Raw genomic sequence first — 20,204 nt, 5'->3', positions numbered from 1 at the left:
TCTGTCCGTCGCCGTCTTTGTTAGTTCGGAGCGGTTTGGAGCAGGAAGTGACCATATTTGGACGAGCTGGGGGAGGAGCGAGCGGTGGATCTGACTGATCTGATTGGAAACCTGATGATACTACGTCCCGCCCACCGATAGCTGTAACCTGACTGCACCACGGACCTGTCAATCAAACAGACACGCCCCCAAAAACACATCTTTTTGAAGCTTATTTTCTAATTAATGACGGGATTATTTTCAGATGGACCGCCAGAAAACTAAAGAGGAACGACTTTAACTAACAGCACGAGACAACTCGTGGAAAATATTTATTGACTTTGTATTTAATGAGAAAAGTTGAATGGGAGTCTATGGAGCAGGAGGCTTTTTGGATACAACCTCCAGTGGCACTCGGTGGTATTGCAGCTTCAGGCACTTCTGCATTGGCCTAATTTTGTTAGACCCAGAAGCTACGAAGACTTTTATACATATCGTCATCGGTCTGTTCAGACCTCCTTCTCTTCATTTATATATGACCTTTATTTAACCAGGTAAAATCAATTGAGAACCAATTCTCATTTACAATGATGACCTGTCAACACAGTCCTCATTTCTCGTACTTATATCTTCCTCTCGTCTCAGGTCAGCCGTCATGTCTTCTATGTTTCCTCCTCGGTGCAACAGTTGCCTGAACATCTGCTGATAATCAACTACATTTAAAGTCCTACAAGTTATCAATCTGAACATCCCAGATTATGAACTGGGATGTTTTTAAGTCTCCTCCTGACTCGGCAGAATAACGTCCGGATCCTCGTCTCTTGCATTGTCTAACTTCATCTGGGAGTGTGCCGCATGCCGTGCTGGTGGAGGAAGGCTCTTACATAATGGAAGGGATAAACTGAGGTCTCCTCGGCGCTCGGTACGGCCAGATGCAAAAGGCCTCTTATCTCTGTCTCTTCGTGTTGGCTTCATCGGGCTGTTTTGTTGCATAATCAGAGAGCTAGTTATAAATAATTCTGTCAGCACTTGGAACCAAACCTCCGCCAGACGGAGCCGCGCTCCTCAACGTCTTCATCGCAGACAGCAGGTGAGACGTTGCCGATATGTAGGATTGATGAATCGCAGTAAAGTTGTTCAGAAAAGAGAACGTCTGCAGGGTCCAGAATCATTCTGACAGGTGTAATTATTGGTTTGTTTTGCAGTCAAAGACGTGTGGCTGCATCTGCGTCTTTCTTGGATTCTACCTGTTGAATGTTTCAGATAAATCTACTTGCAGGAGTTTGTAATTTTGCAAAATCAACAGAACAGAATCTCTGCTGAAAGTATGACATCATAAAGTCTCCATTCAAAATAAAACTGACTTTATTACCAAAACTAAGAGTTCATTTCCAACCAGCGAGGCTCCGCCCCCTCTCCTCTCACCATCAAAACAAACTGCTGCTAGCTAACCGCAACAACAGGAAGTGACGGGGTTTGTGGGAAATCTGGTCTTATGATGGGAATGAGGAATATGTTGAATGAGTTTTCTCCACACTTCCTGCTGGAAGAGACTGAACTTTGTTTTAGTATTAAATGAATGTGATTTAAAAAGCATTTAAAGCTCTTATTGTGACAGCAGATGGAGCCTTTGTTTTCTATATTACAGTCACAGACTGTCTGTTCTGTGAAGCTACGTCACTTTTAGACACTTTTTATCACTTTGAGCCCCGTGATGGTTCTCTAAGTTCAACACAGAAAGAAAAACGCATTACAAGGCGAATATTTCTGGGATGTGCAGCAGGATTATCATCAGAAGGAAGTACGCATATATTACTCTTTAGCAGGTCACAATCTTACTGCAAAAAACTCAATTAAAGCTCCACAAATTACATCATAAGTTTTAAGAAAAGTCCCTGCAAAATCAAATATTTCTGATCGAAACAATCAGGAAAACCATCCGAAGTCCTTGAAGGGCTGAATATGAGGACTCAATCAAAAGCAATGTTTGGGGACGTGTCTGTTCGATTGACAGGCCTGTTGTGCAGTCAGGTTTTCGACTCTAGGTGGGCGGGGACGAGTGTCAGATCGTTCAAATACGGTCACTTATGGCTCTGAAGAAAACAAGAGGGCGACAGCTGAAATGTTGAACTCAAAGCTCTGGACTGGAGGGTTGAGCCTCCCTGTGTGTGTTTGAGGTGTGTGTGCAGTCGCAGCAGCAGGGTCGTCCCCTGCAGGAGGACGGAGGCCGATCCCGGAGCTTCCTGAGGGTTTTTTTCCTGTCTTCTGTGTCTCATGGTTGTGTCCTCTGGACCGCTACTGCTTCCTGCTGTGTCGTGTAACCTTTGTAACCTCCATTGTTGTGTCACAGAGGGAGTCACAGTGACAGGCCGCTTCCATGTGACGGCTGCATGCTCGTTGTCAGAGGGGGAGTCGGCGTCACGCCTCCTCCTTCAGAGGATGAACAAACTCGTCTCCCCGAGCTCCGGAAGGAACCGACCTCTGTGCAATTTTTGGTTCAGCCAGTAGACGGTAGCCTGCGGGGGGCGCCACCAAGGCCACTTCCTGTTTTTATTTACAGTCTACAGCTGGAGGTAAATAAACTGCAGTGGGTGAAGACAGGTGGACAAACATTGTGGACTTTCTGTAGGTCAGAAACAGAACCACGACCAGGATGTGGGTTCTCCACCAATCAGAGGGCCGGCAGTTTCATCTTGTTTCTTTTATTTCATTTGGATTTGGTAAAGTAGTAAAAGCAAAAGCAATACGGGAAAAGTAAAGATAATATGGGAAAAGCAAAAACAAACTTTGTTATTTGTCTTTATACTACTTCATTTATTTATTCCCACATTTATTTCCTTTCTCTTTTACAGATTTATTCTTTATTACGACCCTCCTATCGCTCCATATACTCCGGTGTCAACGCAGCAAAAGTTATGCTTTTTAAAACACACACAAGTGGAAGACAAGAACATTTTAGATACTTCTGAACCGACTCGGTCGGTGCCGTAAAAGTCCTGCAGTTCAGTTGCCAGCTGTCCACACAGAGTGGAAGTGAGTCCCGACCTGAATGTGCCACTGCAACAGAAATATTTATACCCAAACTGTTCTCCAGGAAAAAAAATAATTCAGCCACAGTTTTTGCATTAACTGTATATCCCTGGCTGACATCTCTATTTTACTCTGAGTAAACAGCTGAAGTCCAGACATGAATGAAACATGGTCCTCACTTTGCCCCCAACGCTGCATCCCTTATTATTATTTGTCATACAGAGCAGAGAGCCGTGCTGCTGTAGTAGAAATGGCAGCATCAGATTAAAACAGCAAAGATAAAATACATTAAATATACGAAGCTGCTCCCTCTGACCTCCTGTATTGTGTGTGAGAGACAGTGCTTCTAGATTAAAAGATCATCCATTATTGATACGGTTTGGATGTCGCGCTGCATCTCTCTACATCGCTTCCTATTGTTCTCTAATGTTTTAAAGGAGGAAGTATGGAGGAGGAAGAGGAGGAAGAGGAGGTAGCGCAACAGAAACCTAAGCAGCTTAACATCTGATTCAAGATGCTCTGAGCTGACAACCCTGCGTGAGCGTCACAGTTAGCCTCCACAGAAAGAAAGTGCGTCGTAGGCTGAGTCAGAGAGTCAACCAGCAGTGACGTCACCCGTTTGGTTCTAATTAATGACGGGATTATTTTCAGATGAACCGCCAGAAAACTAATAAGAAGGAGTGACTTTAGCTAACAACACTGAAATAACTCGTGGAGAAATTTTATTGACTTTTTATTTCATGAGAAAAGTTGAATGGGAGTCTATGGAGGCATTTTTGGAGCCGACCTCTAGTGGCACTCGGTGGTATTGCAGTTTAAGGCACTTCTGCATCGGCCTCATTTTTCAGACCTGGAAGCTACGAACACTTTTATACACAGTGTACGGTTGCATCACGCCACCCTCGACGTCCTGTGAGTATCTCTGTGATGCCAACGGCAGTATTTGGGAATAAAAGCAGAATAAAGACATTCAGTAGCTGTTCCGTCTTTAACCTCTGCAGGGTTTAAACCTAATGTGACACCCAGTCAGCCGTAAAGGCCGTCGTGGCAGAGACACAAAAGGTCCATACAACCATTATAACCTCGTAACTCTGAGATTATCAGGAGAAACGTCCACAGAGATTCGTGCAGCACCTACATCTGCTGCCATGTAGAGATACTGTTGGGCTTTCGTCTCAGAGAGAACACACGCACGCACACACACACACACACACACACACACACACACACACACACACACACACACACACACACACACACACTCTCTGCTGTCTATGTGAGTCTGTCCGAGGACGCTCAGAGTGTGTGAGTCATGCCGAGTGTCATGTGTGTGTGTGTGTGTGTGTGTGTGTGTGTGTGTGTGTGTGTGTGTGTGTGTGTGTGTGTGTGTGTGTGTGTGTGTGTGTGTGTGTGTGTGTGGTGATGCAGCTCTGCGCTGCGTCCCGGCGGCGTGTTTCTGCGTCAGCGCTCTGCGGTCGAGGGCATTACGAGGGATTGTATCGCTGCCGCGCAACAGACTCGTGTCCGACTTCATGTCCGACGAGGTTTTTCTTCTCCGATCATCGACCAGAGACGACGAGCCGGACAGAACGACGCTCTCATGTTCTAATCCGGACCCTGAGGTCAGCCGGGTCAGCGTGTTCAGATCTGAACACGCGTGTGTTGTTGTTTCACGTGTTGCTTCTGAACCTCTTGCGTGTTAAAACAGCTGTATCTCCCACACGGGACGTAAACCCACTCCAACTAAAGCCGAGCCTTCGAGGGCAGAAAATCCACTTTCTTACACGTATCAACACATTTTCCAACGAGGTTACAGAACAAGAAAAGCACCTTTTATGTGAATATATTTTGATGTTTTTACGTAGCCCTCTCAGTGCAGAGCCGCAGAGCCGCTCGGCGGCCGATTCCTTCTGGGTACGTTTCCGTCGGACGGTCCTCCACCCTCGCCTCCCTGCCGGGCGGAGAGCTGTGGCTACAACGGCTCGGCTCACACCGGCTGACATTACCCGACAAACAAACATCTGGCCCACTTCGTAGAAAATACACAGATAAATAACGCGTATTGTCTTTCAGCCCCCCCCCCCCCCCCCCCCAAATGTAAAAAATCAGATGATCTGCTCATCATCACGTTTTCATTCAGCCTGAATGTGCTGAAGCTTCGAGCCTAAAGAACCACAGTCTGGACCACGTGTGATGTTTTCGATGGCGATTGATTGAAGGGACGCGTTGGCCTCGTTACTGACGCGATGCAGTCGAGGTGTGTTGGACTTCTCCTCCCTCCTCCATCTGTCTCCCTGCCTTCCCCTGCCTCCCGCAGCTCGTCTGAAATTAATGAGTCCCGCCCCCCTCGCCTCTACCGCCGCCGCCGGCAGTGCGAGCGTGTTTAAAGGAGGTTGACGGAGTAATCAAACCACCGGTAAACAACCGCACCGTGCTGCTCTGCCTGTGGGAGGTTACTCCCTGCTGGGCTCAGAGGAAGCGGTTTCAAATGCCAAAGTAAAGGTTGATGATCCCGAAACTACACTGAAGAGGGTGTGAGAGTGTGTGTGTGTGTGTGGGGGGGGGGGGGGGGTGAGTGTCAGGGTGAGTGTGTTTGTGTTTAGCTGTACGAACCTTGTGAGTTATTTTTGGCAATGTTCCCTCACACACACACTTTCAGGTTCATCAGGCTTTACCTTGCCATTTAGAATTTACTACCCAGTCACCCTAGAAGTAACACACACACACACACACACACACACACACACTGGTGTGTCATGTCTGTACAAGAAGACTGCTACTTGAATGCCAACAGTGACGACTGATTAGTTATCTAATGATGAGATCATGTGATGAGATATAAACATATTTACATCCATACCAACCTCCCCTCCCACCGAGATACATATTTACGTTCCCACATTTATACAAGAACGTTTGATGCCGGAGTCTCTTTTGAGAACATTTTTACTGAGCGACGGTGGAACATTTAAAATGTTACGGTAATATTCGTAATGTTTCGGGGTCAGTCTGTTTCATGTCCTTTCCGTCACCGTCACCAACACGCGTTGACGTGGAAACAAGCAACAGACAAGAGGAAAACCTCTCCAGCTATACCTCCAGAAATCTTCTGAAAGTCCTCCTGAAACGGTGCTAAAAGCCGGTCGCAGTGACGATCAAGTTCACACACATCCATCCTTCCACTCCCGAGTCGCCACCGACAGCAAACTGTTCCTGGTCGGGGAGCAGAGTTACATAAAACTGCACTTTCCTCAAAGGTCACAAAAAAAAAAAATAAATAAATAAAACTAGGGATGGGCATTTCGAACAGAAAAAAAATGTCGATAGAATTATTCAACATAACGTGAATCAGCATTATGTTTTTCATCAGCGAATCCAGCGGACGCGTCCTGCTGTGAAAACGTCCCACGTGTGATCCGTGTTGTGTTTCTGTGACAGCGTGGGTCAGTGTAAGGAGGTGGACAACGCTGCGAGGACACGGCAGGCCCCGATGTCTCCCTCGGACTTCCTGGACAAATTGATGGGGAGGACGTCTGGATACGATGCTCGGATACGACCCAACTTTAAAGGTACCTACGCAGAGATCTGGGACTTCGCCTGTGAGGCGGTTTTGTGATTGTTTTGATTCAAAAATGTTTGAATTTTTGAGGCAGATTTTCTAAAAAATTCAGTCATTCGGTCAGGAGTGAGATTGTGGTGCTAAAATTGCAGTTGCAAACAGTTGGTGGCTTTAATTCTGCACTCATAGACCATTAAACCAAAGAAGAAGAAGAAGGCGCATTGAGATGACGGTTTAAAAGAGTCTAATGTGGAAATATTCAGTCACTCCGGGATTTCACAGTTTTTGTCTAATTGTTACGATCCCAAAAAAATGTTTTTGCTATAAATTGCATGAATTTGGAAAAACTGCAAAGTCAAGGATAAATTTTTTTTTTTAAAGATTTGACCACCTCCCTGATAAAGAGTAATCTGTGGTGACTTCCTGTGATACTAATCCTGCTGCACATCACAGAAATATTAGACTTGTCGTCTGTTTTTCTTTCTGTATTAAGCTTAGAGAACCTCAAAGTGTCTAAAAGTGTCTAAAAGTGTCGTAGCTTCACAGAACAGACAGTCTGTGACTGTAATATAGAAAACAAAGGCTCCATCTGCTGTCACAATAAGAGCTTTAAATGCTTTTTAAATCACATTCATTCAACACTAAAACAAAGTTCAGTCTCTTCCAGCTGGAAGTGTGGAGAAAACTCATTCAACATATTCCTCATTCCCATCATAAGACCACATTTCCCACAAACCCCGTCACTTCCTGTTGTTGCGGTCAGCTAGCAGCAGTTTGTTTTGATGGTGAGAGGAGAGGGGGCGGAGCCTCGCTGGTCGGAAATGAACACTTAGTTTTGGTAATGAAGTCCGTTTTATTTTGAAAGGCGACTTTATGTCGTAATACTTTCAGCAGAGATTCTGTTCACGATGTGTTTTGCAGAAATCTTTTTTTTTTTTTTTTTTTTTAAATCACAGAAATTTAGCAAAATTGCAAACTGCTGCAAATAAGTATTGCAATCACCAGATCATGATTTCCTGGAGGGACTGACCAACAGTGATTTTTAGATTTTATTTTTTTATTTTTTTATTCCACTTTGTCTCCTCAGTTTTAGAAGCGATACAAACTCCATGTTCATACATTTCGTATCTAAATCTCGGTAGATTTGATAACGTTTTCCTGCCTCTCCTCGGCGCTGCTCCGTCCCGCAGTTAAACGAGTCGTATTCCAGTAAAACTGTCCCTGAAGTTCCTCCTCGCATTTAAAATCTGCCGTTTTGGCCGAGCTCAGCCCTGCAGAAGGAGATTGAAGACTGAGGCGAAACACACACTGGACGCATTGTTTAATTGTTTAGCACAAATGTGCAATGCATCCCCCAAGGCTGCGCTGAGTGGGGTTTAACTGCCAGAAGACACAAAGACACAACTTCAAGGAAACAGCTGGGGGAACACATCACTGTCTCATATATATAAATATATATATATACATATATATATATATTGCTTTAAAAAAAAAAAAAAAAAGATTTGACCACCTCCCTGCTAAAAAGTAATCTGTATAAATATACTGTAATATTTCTATGATGTCCATGTGATCGGCATGTCCCTCCCTCTGCAGGTCCTGCGGTCAACGTCTCCTGTAACATCTTCATCAACAGCTTCGGCTCCATCGCCGAGACGACCATGGTGAGTGGAGTTATCACGATGTGACGTACAGGTGTTGTTGTTGTTGTTGTTGTTGTTTTTTCCCTCCTCCATCTTTAAATGGTTTGTGTGAATACACTTCTTTAACTACGAACCAGTCGCGTATGAAACTGGTCATGGTTGAAACCGTGAACATGTGCTGACGTGCATCAGAGGTGTTTACACGTGTTACATGTTCCTGCTCCCTGCGGCTGGTTTCAGACGTTCGTCTTTTGACGGGATGAGATACATAAATCCGGTGAGTTGCGTGCCTGCGGCCGGACGCTCGGGGTTGTGATCAGTGGCAGGAGGCCTTCGGGCTTCATGTCTGATCATCGTTAACCCAGAAACATGGACTGAGGCTATTATCGGTTATTCTCAAAGGCAGATTTCGCCATTTCATTCACTCTGTGTTGAAGGGAAATGTAGTCAGCGGGAGAAATAAATTCCTCAGTGCTGCCCTACTAATCTGGTTTTTCTGCCGGTAGTCCCTAAATCTCCCAGGATGCAACGCACACGGGCTTCTGACACCCGAACCCACGACCCGAACGATGCTGTTCGCATGAGAGCAGAAGACGTGTTGCCGCCCGATCACTGTAAACATCAAACAACAGAAACGGTGCCAAAACGACGACAGGTATTACATCTCTTTCCCCGAGACACAGAGGACATTTCACAACTGTCAAATTTTGAAGAGATGAATTCCACTTTATAGAAGATATATATATATATATATATATGGTTATCAGTATTTGCAGCAGAGAACTGAGGTGGTGTTGGAGTGATCGACACGATTATTGACCAGTTAACAGGGGGAGGCGAGGTTCTCGTGATCAGCGCCCTCCGAAAGGGCCGAATCAGCTGCAGGAAGAAGACGGAGAACTGTGAGCAGACAGGAAGACGGTCTGACGAGCGGAGCTGAGGAACCGAGACGCAGATCAGAAGAGACAGACGATCGCACAGCCGGAGCAGATGTGCAGCGCAGACATTCACCGAGTCTGACAGCAAATACGTTAAAGTGACATGAAGTCGGTCGAGGCTGCAGACAAGCTGCTCCTACATCCATATAACGTGCACGCGCTCGCGCGCACACACACACACACACACACACACACACACACAGCAGGGTTCATAGCGTGTTGCGCTCGTATTTAAAAGTACCTCAGATTAGTAAAAATGTTCCCAAACTGTGCAAGTGAGGCGAATTTGGAGCGACTTTGGTGCACAGGAGGAGAATCGCTTGTGAAAGTCACTCCGTCTCCTGTGGGACTAAGGAGAGCAGAGCTGTCCCAGCCTGTTAGGACTCCCCCGGCCTGCGGAGGCTTCACTGCGTGGCCACGCTGAGCGCTCTGCACAGGTGCTCTGTTCCAGGCAAGCGGCAACCAGCAGCGAGGTCACCCGTTGGTTTGTGAACGGCCGTTGCGAAGCCTCCAGTTTCGGATTTTGTCACAGACACGCCCCCAAAAAACACATCTTAACTTATTTTCTAATTAAAGACGGGATTATTTTCAGATGGACCGCCAGAAAAGTAATAAGAAGGAGTGACTTTAACTAACAACACTGAAATAACTCGTGGAGAAACATTTATTGACTTTGTATTTCATGAGAGAAGTTGAATGGGAGTCTATGGAGGCGGAGGGTTTTTGGAGCCGACCTCTAGTGGCACCCGGTGGTATTGCAGCTGAAGACACTTCTGCATCGGCCTCATTATTATAGAACCCGAGCTGAGGTAGACTGATGATCTGCTAGCTTCACTGCACAGACACACAGTTTTACCAGAGCCTGGTAGTAACGTGTTTCTTCTTCTTCTGTTGGTTTATGGTAGTTAAAAAACTGTTTTCAGGTACAATACCGCCCCCTCTTGGTGGTAGTAACACATTACTACCAGACTCAAGTTAAAACGAGAAGACAGTGACGTGAACTGTTTTTTATTTTTTTTATTTTCAACGCCAATCCAAAATTCATGATCCCTTCGTACTTAAAAAATCTTCAGCACATGAAGCCAGAACACTGATGGTGTTTTCTCTGTCCTGTTGTTCTGTTCATTTATATTCAGCACTTTCCCATGAAATGCAAAATTAAAATATTTTTCTCAGATGCGTCCAACAAAAACGCAGAATCACGGCTCGGTGGCTCCCCGAACGCGATGCGGAGCGAAGCGAGCAGCGTGAACACATGAATTCACTCCGCGGGGAACAAAGGAGCAGCGAGGTTCACACCTGTGGCTTCAGACAGAAACGGTTTCCGTCCCAACCCTTTGAGTTTTCATTCTCTGATTGATTGATTGATAGAAGTCTGAACGTCTCTGTGTGTGCTCGTCAGGACCGATTGAGCCTGTTTGTGATGCTCCGCCGCGCCCCGACACCGCTTCACTTCCTGTCGCAATCCGCCGTAATTAGCCGAGTCGTGATCAGCGGAGCCCGACGGACGAGTGATTGAAGCGACGACGTCTAAGTGCTTCCTGCCCGGCTGGGAGTCGCTCTGATGGCGACACGGTGTGTGTTTGTCTGTGTGTGTGTGTGTGTGTGTGTGTGTGTGTGTGTGTGTGTGTGTGTGTGTGTGAGTGTTTGCATGCCAAGCACGAACTGTCACCAGGAATTTCAGAATGTACAATATTGCTTTCATTTGACTTTTATTATTTATCAGAAGCACATTAATTTTTCATGACAGTGTGTGTGTGTGTGTGTGTGTGTGTGTGTGTGTGTGTGTGTGTGTGTGTGTGTGTGTGTGTGTGTGTGTGTGTGTGTGTGTGTGTGTGTGTGTGTGTGAGTGTGCCAGCAGTACATAACTGCAGGGAAATTATAATTGTAATGACTTTTATTCATGTTTTATGAATTTAGATTTAAACTTCGGGGCTTTTCATCGTTTCGGAAAGTCGCATGTTAAGTCTTTGTTTCAGTCTGAATGCTGCGGCGTTGCTTTGAGTCACCGGTCGCGCTCTTGATTGTGAAGCAGTCTGTCGAGGCTCCTGCAGTGTGCTGGGTCCCCGTTATCCCTTCACACCCTGCAGGCTGACTGTTGTTTACAGTTTTGACGAGGAGGACGTTTTCAGACCTTCCTCTGTCCGGCTCGTGGAGACACACAGACTGACTGTAATTTTGTCTCCGATCCACAAAGTGTGGTTCAGTTTGGCCCAAAAAAAATCTGTCTAAAGGAAGTCCCTGCAGAAAGTTGCAATCTTGCAATAATTACGACAAATTCAAGCAATCTCAAAAAAACATCGTGAACAGAATCTCTGCTGAAAGTATTAAATCATAAAGTCACCTTTCAAAATAACACTGCTTTTATTACCAAAACTAAGTGTTCATTTCCAACCAGTGAAGCTCATCATTAAAATCAACAGGCGGGAAACGCAGCGGTAATCTGCTGCTCACGCCTCGGTAACAGACAACGGACGGATGTCTTGGAGCTTTTTGTGAGCCGCACTGTTGGATTAATGGAGATGTAGGTGACGCGTTTGTGATGCGCACTCCCGCTGAGCCCAAAGTGTCCTCGTAAATACAAATAAATCCACACAATAATAAAAAGGCGCAATTAAACGAGAAGTTGAGTCACCTTTATTCACTTTTAAGCGAATTTTAACCAACGTGGTTTTAAACACGCGTGTCATAAATAAAGGAGGAATATTTTGATTCTGAAAGCTGAATGTGCTGTGACGCATTTTTACCCGACTTGACTTTCCCATTACATCACCGAGAGGAGGAAAACGAAGAGGTAGAGATTCAGAGGTGATTTTTGAATATCCAGTCTCTCATACACACGCACACCCACACACACACACACACACACAGGGCTTAGAGCCAGGTTGGTTCACTGGGGTCTGCGCTACACGCTATCCACGTTAAACAGATTTATGACCGTTAAACTCTCTTTTTCATTTGTTCCCTCGATCCCTCTTAATCCACTCCGTGTGTGTGTCAGTGTGCAAGCAGTATTTAGATGATCTGCCTCCGCCGGGAGAAATCATAATGCCACAGGTTTGTTCTCACTGAAACCACTTCCAGTTAAACCCTCTGACACAACAGTGTTTTTTTTTTTTTTTTTTTTTTTTACTGTTACCTGGATTGTGGCTTTAAAGCGTCATTTTTGATACTCGAGTTTGGTGGTTTTTTTGTTTTTTTTTAGGTCAAACGTTTTTGGGGCTTTTCCACATCGGCTGACTCGGATCATCATTAGATGCAGGTGGAGTGTGTGTCTGGGTGAAAGGGAAAGTGGTTCTTCAGCTCGTCTCCAAATGTATGCCTGCTGTTTGCAGTGGCATACACAGTTTGTTCATCTGAACGCAGCTAAGTCTGTGGGCTATAAAAAACAAAACAATGAGCTTAAAGGCACACAAAAAAAAGTTCTGTGGATCGGATGGGAACTGAGAGGGGCAATCAACACCTTTAACTTTACACTTCATATTCAATGCATTATTAATATGAAAGTATTTAATGGTGCAGCTTTAACCTCCGCAGTTGGACAAAGAGAAAAACTCTGGTTTTGCCGCTAAGTGTAATAAATATTAACAGCCCGAGGCCTGGCACAATTATTACATCATCACCTGATCGCAATTATTTTGCATCATCATTAAAAATCAACATATTGTCGTCACTATTCAGTCCCTCAAGGAAATTATTGTGATCACAATAATTAAAACAAATTCAATCAATCTCCATAATATTTGCAGCAGCTTGCTATTTTGCAAAATTCCCGTGATTTTTCTTTAAAAAAAACATTGTGAACAGAAGTCTGCTGAAAGTATTACAACGTAAAGTAAATCTTTCAAAACAAAACTGACTTTATTGCCAAAACTAAGAGTTCATTTCCAACCAGCGAGGCTCCGCCCCCTCTCCTCTCACCATCAAAACAAACTAGTGCTAGCTAACCACAACAACAGGAAGTGACGGGGTTTGTGGGAAATGTGGTCTTATGATGGGAATGAGGAATATGTTGAATGAGTTTTCTCCACACTTCCAGCTGGAAGAGACTGAACTTTGTTTTTGTGATGAATGAATGTGATTTAAAAAGCATTTAAAGCTCTTATTGTGACAGCAGATGTAGCCTTTGTTTTCTATATTACAGTCACAGACTGTCTGTTCTGTAAAGCTACGACACTTTTAGACACTTTTTTTATCACTTTCAGGTTCTCTAAATTCAACACAGAAAGAAAAACAGATTACACTGCAAATATTTCTGTGATATGCAGCAGGATTATTATCACAGGCAGTCAGCACAGATTACTCTTTAGCAGGGAGGTGGTAAAATAAAAAATGTTATTCTTGACTTTGCAGTTTTTCCAAATTCCTGGAATTTTACAGCAATAAATCTCACTTAATACTTTTCAAATTACATTGAAATTCTTAAAAGCCGCCACAAAATCAAACATTTTTAATCAAAACAATCACAAAAAAACTGAAATCCCTGAAGGGACTAAATATTTCCACATTAGAGTTTGACTCTTGACATCCTCTTGATACGGCTCCTCCTTCTTCTGTGGTTTAATGGCATTTGAGTGTAGTATTAAAGCCACCAACAGTTTATGTTCTTATCCTCTGATGTTTGACATTGCATTTCGATGAGCGCCTATTAAAGGAGGTGATTTGTCAGATTTTCTGCAAAAAAGCTGGCGGTTTATATGTTGACATAAAGAGATTAATAGTAGCTCACCATCTTGGAAAAATAACGGGTTCACAGTTATGACGAGGATCAAGACTCAGAGATGAAAACTCTAATATAAATCTTACTTAAGGTAAAAAAAACAAACACATTTCAGTTGAAATCATAAGTATGTTGGATTTTTAACCCAAAATAAACTGAAGATCAGTGAGTGTCAGTATTCTGTCTCTATATGTTTTAAATTTAAATAAGTGCATGTTTATTATTAAACAATATAAATGATCATTATCTTACACATATTTATTTACTCTCCGGTCACATCACAGGAGCAGAGAAATCCCAGCTCATAAAATTTAAAGTGCATGTGGACTCCACTGAGTGTTCCCGCCACACCTAAGTCCAACTTCACCACCTTTAATGTCATCAGCTGCGTCTGTGCCGTGAGCGCCTCGAGTGCGGCTCTGCAGGAAGTGCAGCGAGGTGGAAGGGAAGTGATGTCACTTCCAGTCAGTGAGCAGGGCGGCTCGTTGCATTTTTAGAGTGCATTCTGGGAATCTTTTTTATTTTTGTGGAGCTGAAATCGCAGTGCAGCGGAGAGATACTGGCATCGGGACACGCAGGTCACCGTCCAGGAACCATAGACCAGGGACCAGACTCCCTCACCCCCATCCTCCCCCCACCCTCAGAGGGCTGCTTCTATTGTCAAACACCATTTAAAATAATTCCACAAATGGCCTTAATTTCCTCCAAAGTGTTGCTTTCTCCTCTGAAAGGAACCCTGGACCATGTATGAAAACATCGTACAGCACCCCCGCTCCACCCCACACTCCCCCGCACCTCCCACCTCCTCCTCCACCTCACCCAGGCTTAGCTCCACTCATTGTCAAAAATAATTCCTGCTCAGATAATCGTCGTTTAACAGCTTAAAGCCTCTATGGGAGACCGCGTTTCCATGACGCCCCTGCTGATTACACACGTCTGTCATGCGTGTCATCAGAGACGTCTCCAGACGGAGGATTTCATACCACAGAAGGGTCAGCGAGTAAAGGATGTGAAGGTGTATTTCATTTCACAGATCAGAACCCCATCAGACACCTCGGGGACGGCCGGGTCCAGACTATGACCTGGTGGCTACTTGTTGGTTCACGCCCTCGTCTGCATGCACAGCGTACTGATGGCAACGGGGAGGCTGCAGCCGCCTACAGATGCGGTGGGAAGGTGTGTGCCTGTGCGTGCAGACATCCGAATCATCCGAATATTCGTGTTCAGTTTGGTCTCTGCGCTGCAGACGAACATCACAGCATCAAATGAATCGGCACCCCTCATCAGCACACACGTCGACACGCTTGCAATCAGGAGAGGAAGTGTGACGACGGTTTTTGGGAAGCTTACAGGAGTTACAGGAAATTACTTGCAGCCTGAATTTCTGTTTCAGCTAATACAGGAGGAAAATGTTTGTCTTCATTTAGGAACTTCACGTATGTACGAAGTGCTGTCAGTAAGTTCAGAGGGTGTTCCTGAACGCAGCACAGTGATGCACATGGAGCAGGAGGAAGCAGCGACCTTCATGAGGAAGTATTCCAAGTGTCGTCTCTTGATCGACTCCAGCACCTGAGTTCATCACGTTTTTATGACCGCTGGTACGCGAACATTTGTGATTTCACCGTTGGACCTAAAACTGTAGCAGAGAAACATCAGATTTTGTTTCAAACTTACTGCCAGGTGTTCCTGAGCCCATGCAGTGATTTCCACGACAGACTCAAGGCTGCTTTTAAAGCAGTGCCGTTTGAAGTTTCAGGTCTGCGGTGAAATCACAAATGTAAAAACTGATGTTGATCAAGAGACGACACTACAACACCTAACGTGTTTATAGCACTTTGTACGATATGACCGTCAATAACAACAAAACAGGTCTGGTAGCGTGACATCATTAAAGAACAGTGATGCACGCACGACGACGAAAAGTGTAGCATGTCAGAATGTTTTGCCCAGTTTGACGTATCCAACAACGTGTTGTTTGACGTCGACCAACAGGATGACAAGAGTGCATCACGCATAGTTCCTCCGTGGCCGTGATTGACAGCTTCTCGACCCTCCTCCCCGACAACACAAGGACGTGAACTATGATTAGTCCTGGTCGAACTTGCAGTGTTGTCAGTCTCTTAACCCTCCCGCTGTCCTCGGGTCAAATTGTGTTCAACCAAGTTCTATTTTATTTTTATATTTTAGCTCACGACCTCCCTGTCACCAATGATCCCAAAAAATAAAAATAAAATAAAATAGAACTTGGTTGAACACAGTTGCGGGTCATTTTGACCCGAGGACAGCGGGAGGGTTAACAAAGACCCGGCAAGAATTGATGGCACTTTGATTTAATCTGACATGGTTACCATGGTGACAGACAGATGTATGATGTAGTCTGAGCTCAGCTTCACTTGTTTGATTATTAGAAATGTTAAAATGCCTGTGTGTGTGTGTGTGTGTGTGTGTGTGTGTGTGTGTGTGTGTGTGTGTGTGTGTGTGTGTGTGTGTGTGTGTGTGTGTGTGTGTGTGTGTGTGTGTGTGTGTGTGTGCGCGCGCGCGCGTGACGTGTTCCCGTTATTCTCCGTGTCCGCAGGACTACCGCGTGAACATCTTCCTCCGTCAGCAGTGGAACGATCCCCGGCTCGCCTACGCAGAGTACCCAGACGACTCTCTGGACCTGGACCCGTCTATGTTAGACTCCATTTGGAAACCAGATCTGTTCTTCGCCAACGAGAAGGGAGCCCACTTTCACGAAGTCACCACGGACAACAAGCTCCTGCGCATATTCAAGAACGGGAACGTTTTGTACTCCATTCGGTGAGCGGTGGCGGTCGGAGCTGCCGTGCGACCTCTGATAACGGCTACGAACACGCTTTAATAATTTGACCAAAATGGGAAGTTACAGGGTCCTTTATTCATGAACCGAGCAGCGGAGTGCGATGTGCACACATGCTGATGCACCGTTAGCGTCTCCATGGCCGGAGGCACACAGTGAACCGCGGTACAGTCGCAGACAGGACGGGGTTTCTGAGGAATACAGATCTGTGGTCTGAATACATAACGTATGAGTACATAATCTGAAGTACTCTATTAGTGTATGATGGCACACACAGGGGACGCAACAGCATATTTGTGTCGTGTTCAAATATTACAATATCTCTCTCAGTTATCTGACTAAAACTAAGGCTGTACGAATCTGGATAAAAGAATAATTTTTTAAGAACATCATTCATTTGATACATATTTATATCGGACCAGCTTCCTGCAGAGTTCTGCCTTCCCTCCATGATGTTCCTCATGTTTTGGTCCATTTTGTCTCGACAGTTTGAACGTCACACATTTTATAACTACCCGATCTGACATAACAGGAGCTGTATTACTTTATCACTCAGTAACAACACTTTAAATCAAAGTCTGACAGGATTTAGACGGTTTTATCAGCTCTGTTTGTCGTTACTAATAAACCCTGACAGAGAAGACGACGTCGTCTTCAAACTACTTTGTCAGATCACTACAATGTCCGGTATTTTTCTTTGTAGCCGTGCACGGTCCGGCAAGCTGCATGCAGTTCACGACACATCAGCTCTGGACAACAGGAAGGGAACGCTCCTGTTTTAACTGCAGCAGCTTCATGAATGTGATACTGAACAGAAAAACAGTCCAGTTCAGGCTCTTATTATTATTATTATTATTATTATTATTAATATTATTAAACACAACTTTTTATTGTCCTGCATCTGAATAAAAATGCAGCGGAATCGTCGAGCATTTAGAAATGAGATCGTATGAATTGAGATTTTAGTACAGCTAAATTGTGCAGCCCTACGAAAAACTATGTATTTTCCCTTCATTTTTATCAAACTTATCTTTTTTAAACGTAACTTATTTACCAAATTTATCTCAAAATAAAACCAATACTCACCCAACAACTAGGTGGCGGACCTGAGCGTTATGATGGTGGGAAAACCCTGCAGACAGCAGCTCCTTGTTGCTGTCTGCATGTTTGTATGCAGAAGTTTTTAAGCTCTAAACTAAGAGAGGAAGCGGATTACTGAAAGCACTAAAAATAGCAGCTTGGTTGTTCTTCTGTTTTGGAGCGTCAACCAACCAGAACCAAAATAATACAGAAATGTGTTTTGTACTTTTGTGACTTGTGACTCTGATCTTCTTTCTCTCTCTCCTCCCTTTCAGACTCACATTAACCCTGTCATGTCCCATGGACCTGAAAAACTTCCCAATGGACGTTCAGACCTGCATCATGCAGCTGGAGAGCTGTGAGTAGAATAACACACACACACACACACACACACACACACACACACACACACACACACACACTTAACAACAGAGTAAACTTGTGGTGGTGGGTGCCACGGTGCGTGACCGATGTGTACACAGGGACTCATGCAGTTTAGTGGGGGGGGGGAGATTCTAATACAAATACAGGCTTTTAATTTGAAAAGATCAGCCGATCAGCGGTGTAACTTGTAATCTCTCGCTCACTCAGTGACCGACACTCTTTATTGCTCCTACCTGCTTCATGAGCAGCCGTTTGTTTCCAGCTCAGTGTGAGAGTCTCTGCCGTGTTTCTGTCCTCTGATCTCTGTGTGTCTCACTGTGGGCGGAGCTCCATGCGGAGGCAGCGAGCGGAGATTGTCCACTCGTTAATAAATTGCATCGACAGCGTCGTTCTCTCGGACAGATTGAATAATAAATAAATGAATAAACAAATGCTGAAAATGGATCAACAAATACATCTGGGCGGTCCAAAGTAGTGTCAAAACTGTAAGTCCACAAAGAAATGCACACAGCTGTTATCCTGCCGCTGTGCCATTTGGACTTCCTTAGGTTTGTGATGTCACAGTAAGTTTGTGATGTCACGCTGTCCTCAGCACAGCCCTCTATCCAAGCTTTAATGTGGAGGAAAACACTGAGTGGTCGTTCTGTTGCAGCGCTATCACGCCACAACGTCGAAGAAAGGCTGCGATTGGCCTGGGCGTGTGTCACTCAGAAAAGAGTCAGCCAATCAGAGAAAAGGATTGCTGATATCAATGAGCCTTAAAGACACGGACGCAGATCAGCCTGTTGTTGTAGAGCTGCAGAGAGAAGCTGCAGAGACGAGATGGGAAACTATATTCAGATTATTTTTGGTTCTCAGAAACTACAAAAATATCTTCCGATGGAATCAACGTTGAAAAGGAAACAGGAAAAGTGTTGGACCTTTAACTTGGATGAACAACGGTGGAACGGCAAGCTCATCTGACATGTCCTCCTCCCCCTCCCCCCCACCCCTCCAGCAAATGATTGATTTCTGTCAGCAAGAAAACCATCACACCTATCCTTCACTTCACGTTACATGCAACTTCATGCTGATGTCTCTCTCCACTGTCATCACTTCCTCCTCTTAACCCGTAACCAGATATTAAGGGAACTGTTGACATAGTGGAGTTTTCCCGCGTCAGATGAAGTATCCGTCAGGGTCCGGTGACGGTCGGCTGTCACTCCCGAGTCACATGGTTCGACAGTGTCAGTGAGGTAGGTCTGTAGGTTAATAATAAGCTCCACCCCTCCTCCTCCTCCTCCTCCTCCTCTCGTTCATTATTCATCGTAGCTGCCTGCCTCTGCTGCTCGTGCCGTATGTGTGAATGTAGTTTCCATAGCTCAGTGACGCGTCAGCTCGGATCCGTCTCCGCGCCCGCAGGGACTCGAGTGCAGCACGCCACCGAGTGCCAGCACGCTGTTTGGAAACATACAGGAAGCACCTACGCACGCGGGAACGTTGCTCCGCGGCCGCACGGTTAATCCCAATCAAATCTTGACTCCACTCATTTCCAAATGACAACCGTTCTGACGCCTCTTGCATCAGCTGACTCAAAACAAGCGCTCTTCCGTCCTCCCTCGACAAATAACGACATTAAAAACAGGAGCGTTTCCTTCCTGTTGTCCAGAGCTGGTGTGTCAGACACCGTGTGCCGTTTAAATATGATGTAATCTTCTTCGTCACGTTCATCAGTGATGATAAATCATCTGAAGTCGTTTCTGAAGCTTTAAAGTCATCTGTGTTTTATTAGACCCAGCAGAAACATTTTACTGATGAGATTGCTCTGGAATTTACAACGTTTCCTGGATTAATCTCACTATTCATATTCTATTATCATCTGTGATTTTACTGTGATATCTTTGACTTGTGGTTAAGCAGAACTTAAAGTGGGTACCCTGCTCCATTTTAATATTTCTAAAACCCTGCAAATATTAAACTCTCTGACTTTCACTGATAAATAGTTAACTGTAAAAAAAAGTAAACAGTCCTCTTTGTGCTGGTTTAAAACTGGTTTAAGACTAGTTTTAGACTA

At 44.8% G+C, this 20,204-nt stretch overlaps 1 protein-coding gene across 1 annotated transcript in view; it reads left to right on the top strand.

Moving 5' to 3' along the window:
- Window positions 1–20,204, top strand: part of LOC138629907 (glycine receptor subunit alpha-3-like) — a 44,006-nt gene that overhangs the window by 10,459 nt on the left and 13,343 nt on the right. The window contains 4 exon segments of the mRNA XM_069713902.1: window positions 6,448–6,578; window positions 8,165–8,232; window positions 16,445–16,668; window positions 18,043–18,125. Coding sequence (XP_069570003.1) covers window positions 6,448–6,578; window positions 8,165–8,232; window positions 16,445–16,668; window positions 18,043–18,125 — 506 coding nt within the window.

This window comes from Brachyistius frenatus, unplaced genomic scaffold, assembly GCF_029030835.1.
Source record: "Brachyistius frenatus isolate BFR_SWC_R1_liver_20210118 unplaced genomic scaffold, ASM2903083v1 Contig_123, whole genome shotgun sequence".
Classification (NCBI taxonomy): domain Eukaryota; kingdom Metazoa; phylum Chordata; class Actinopteri; family Embiotocidae; genus Brachyistius; species Brachyistius frenatus.
This window is presented reverse-complemented; position numbering and strand designations above follow the sequence as displayed.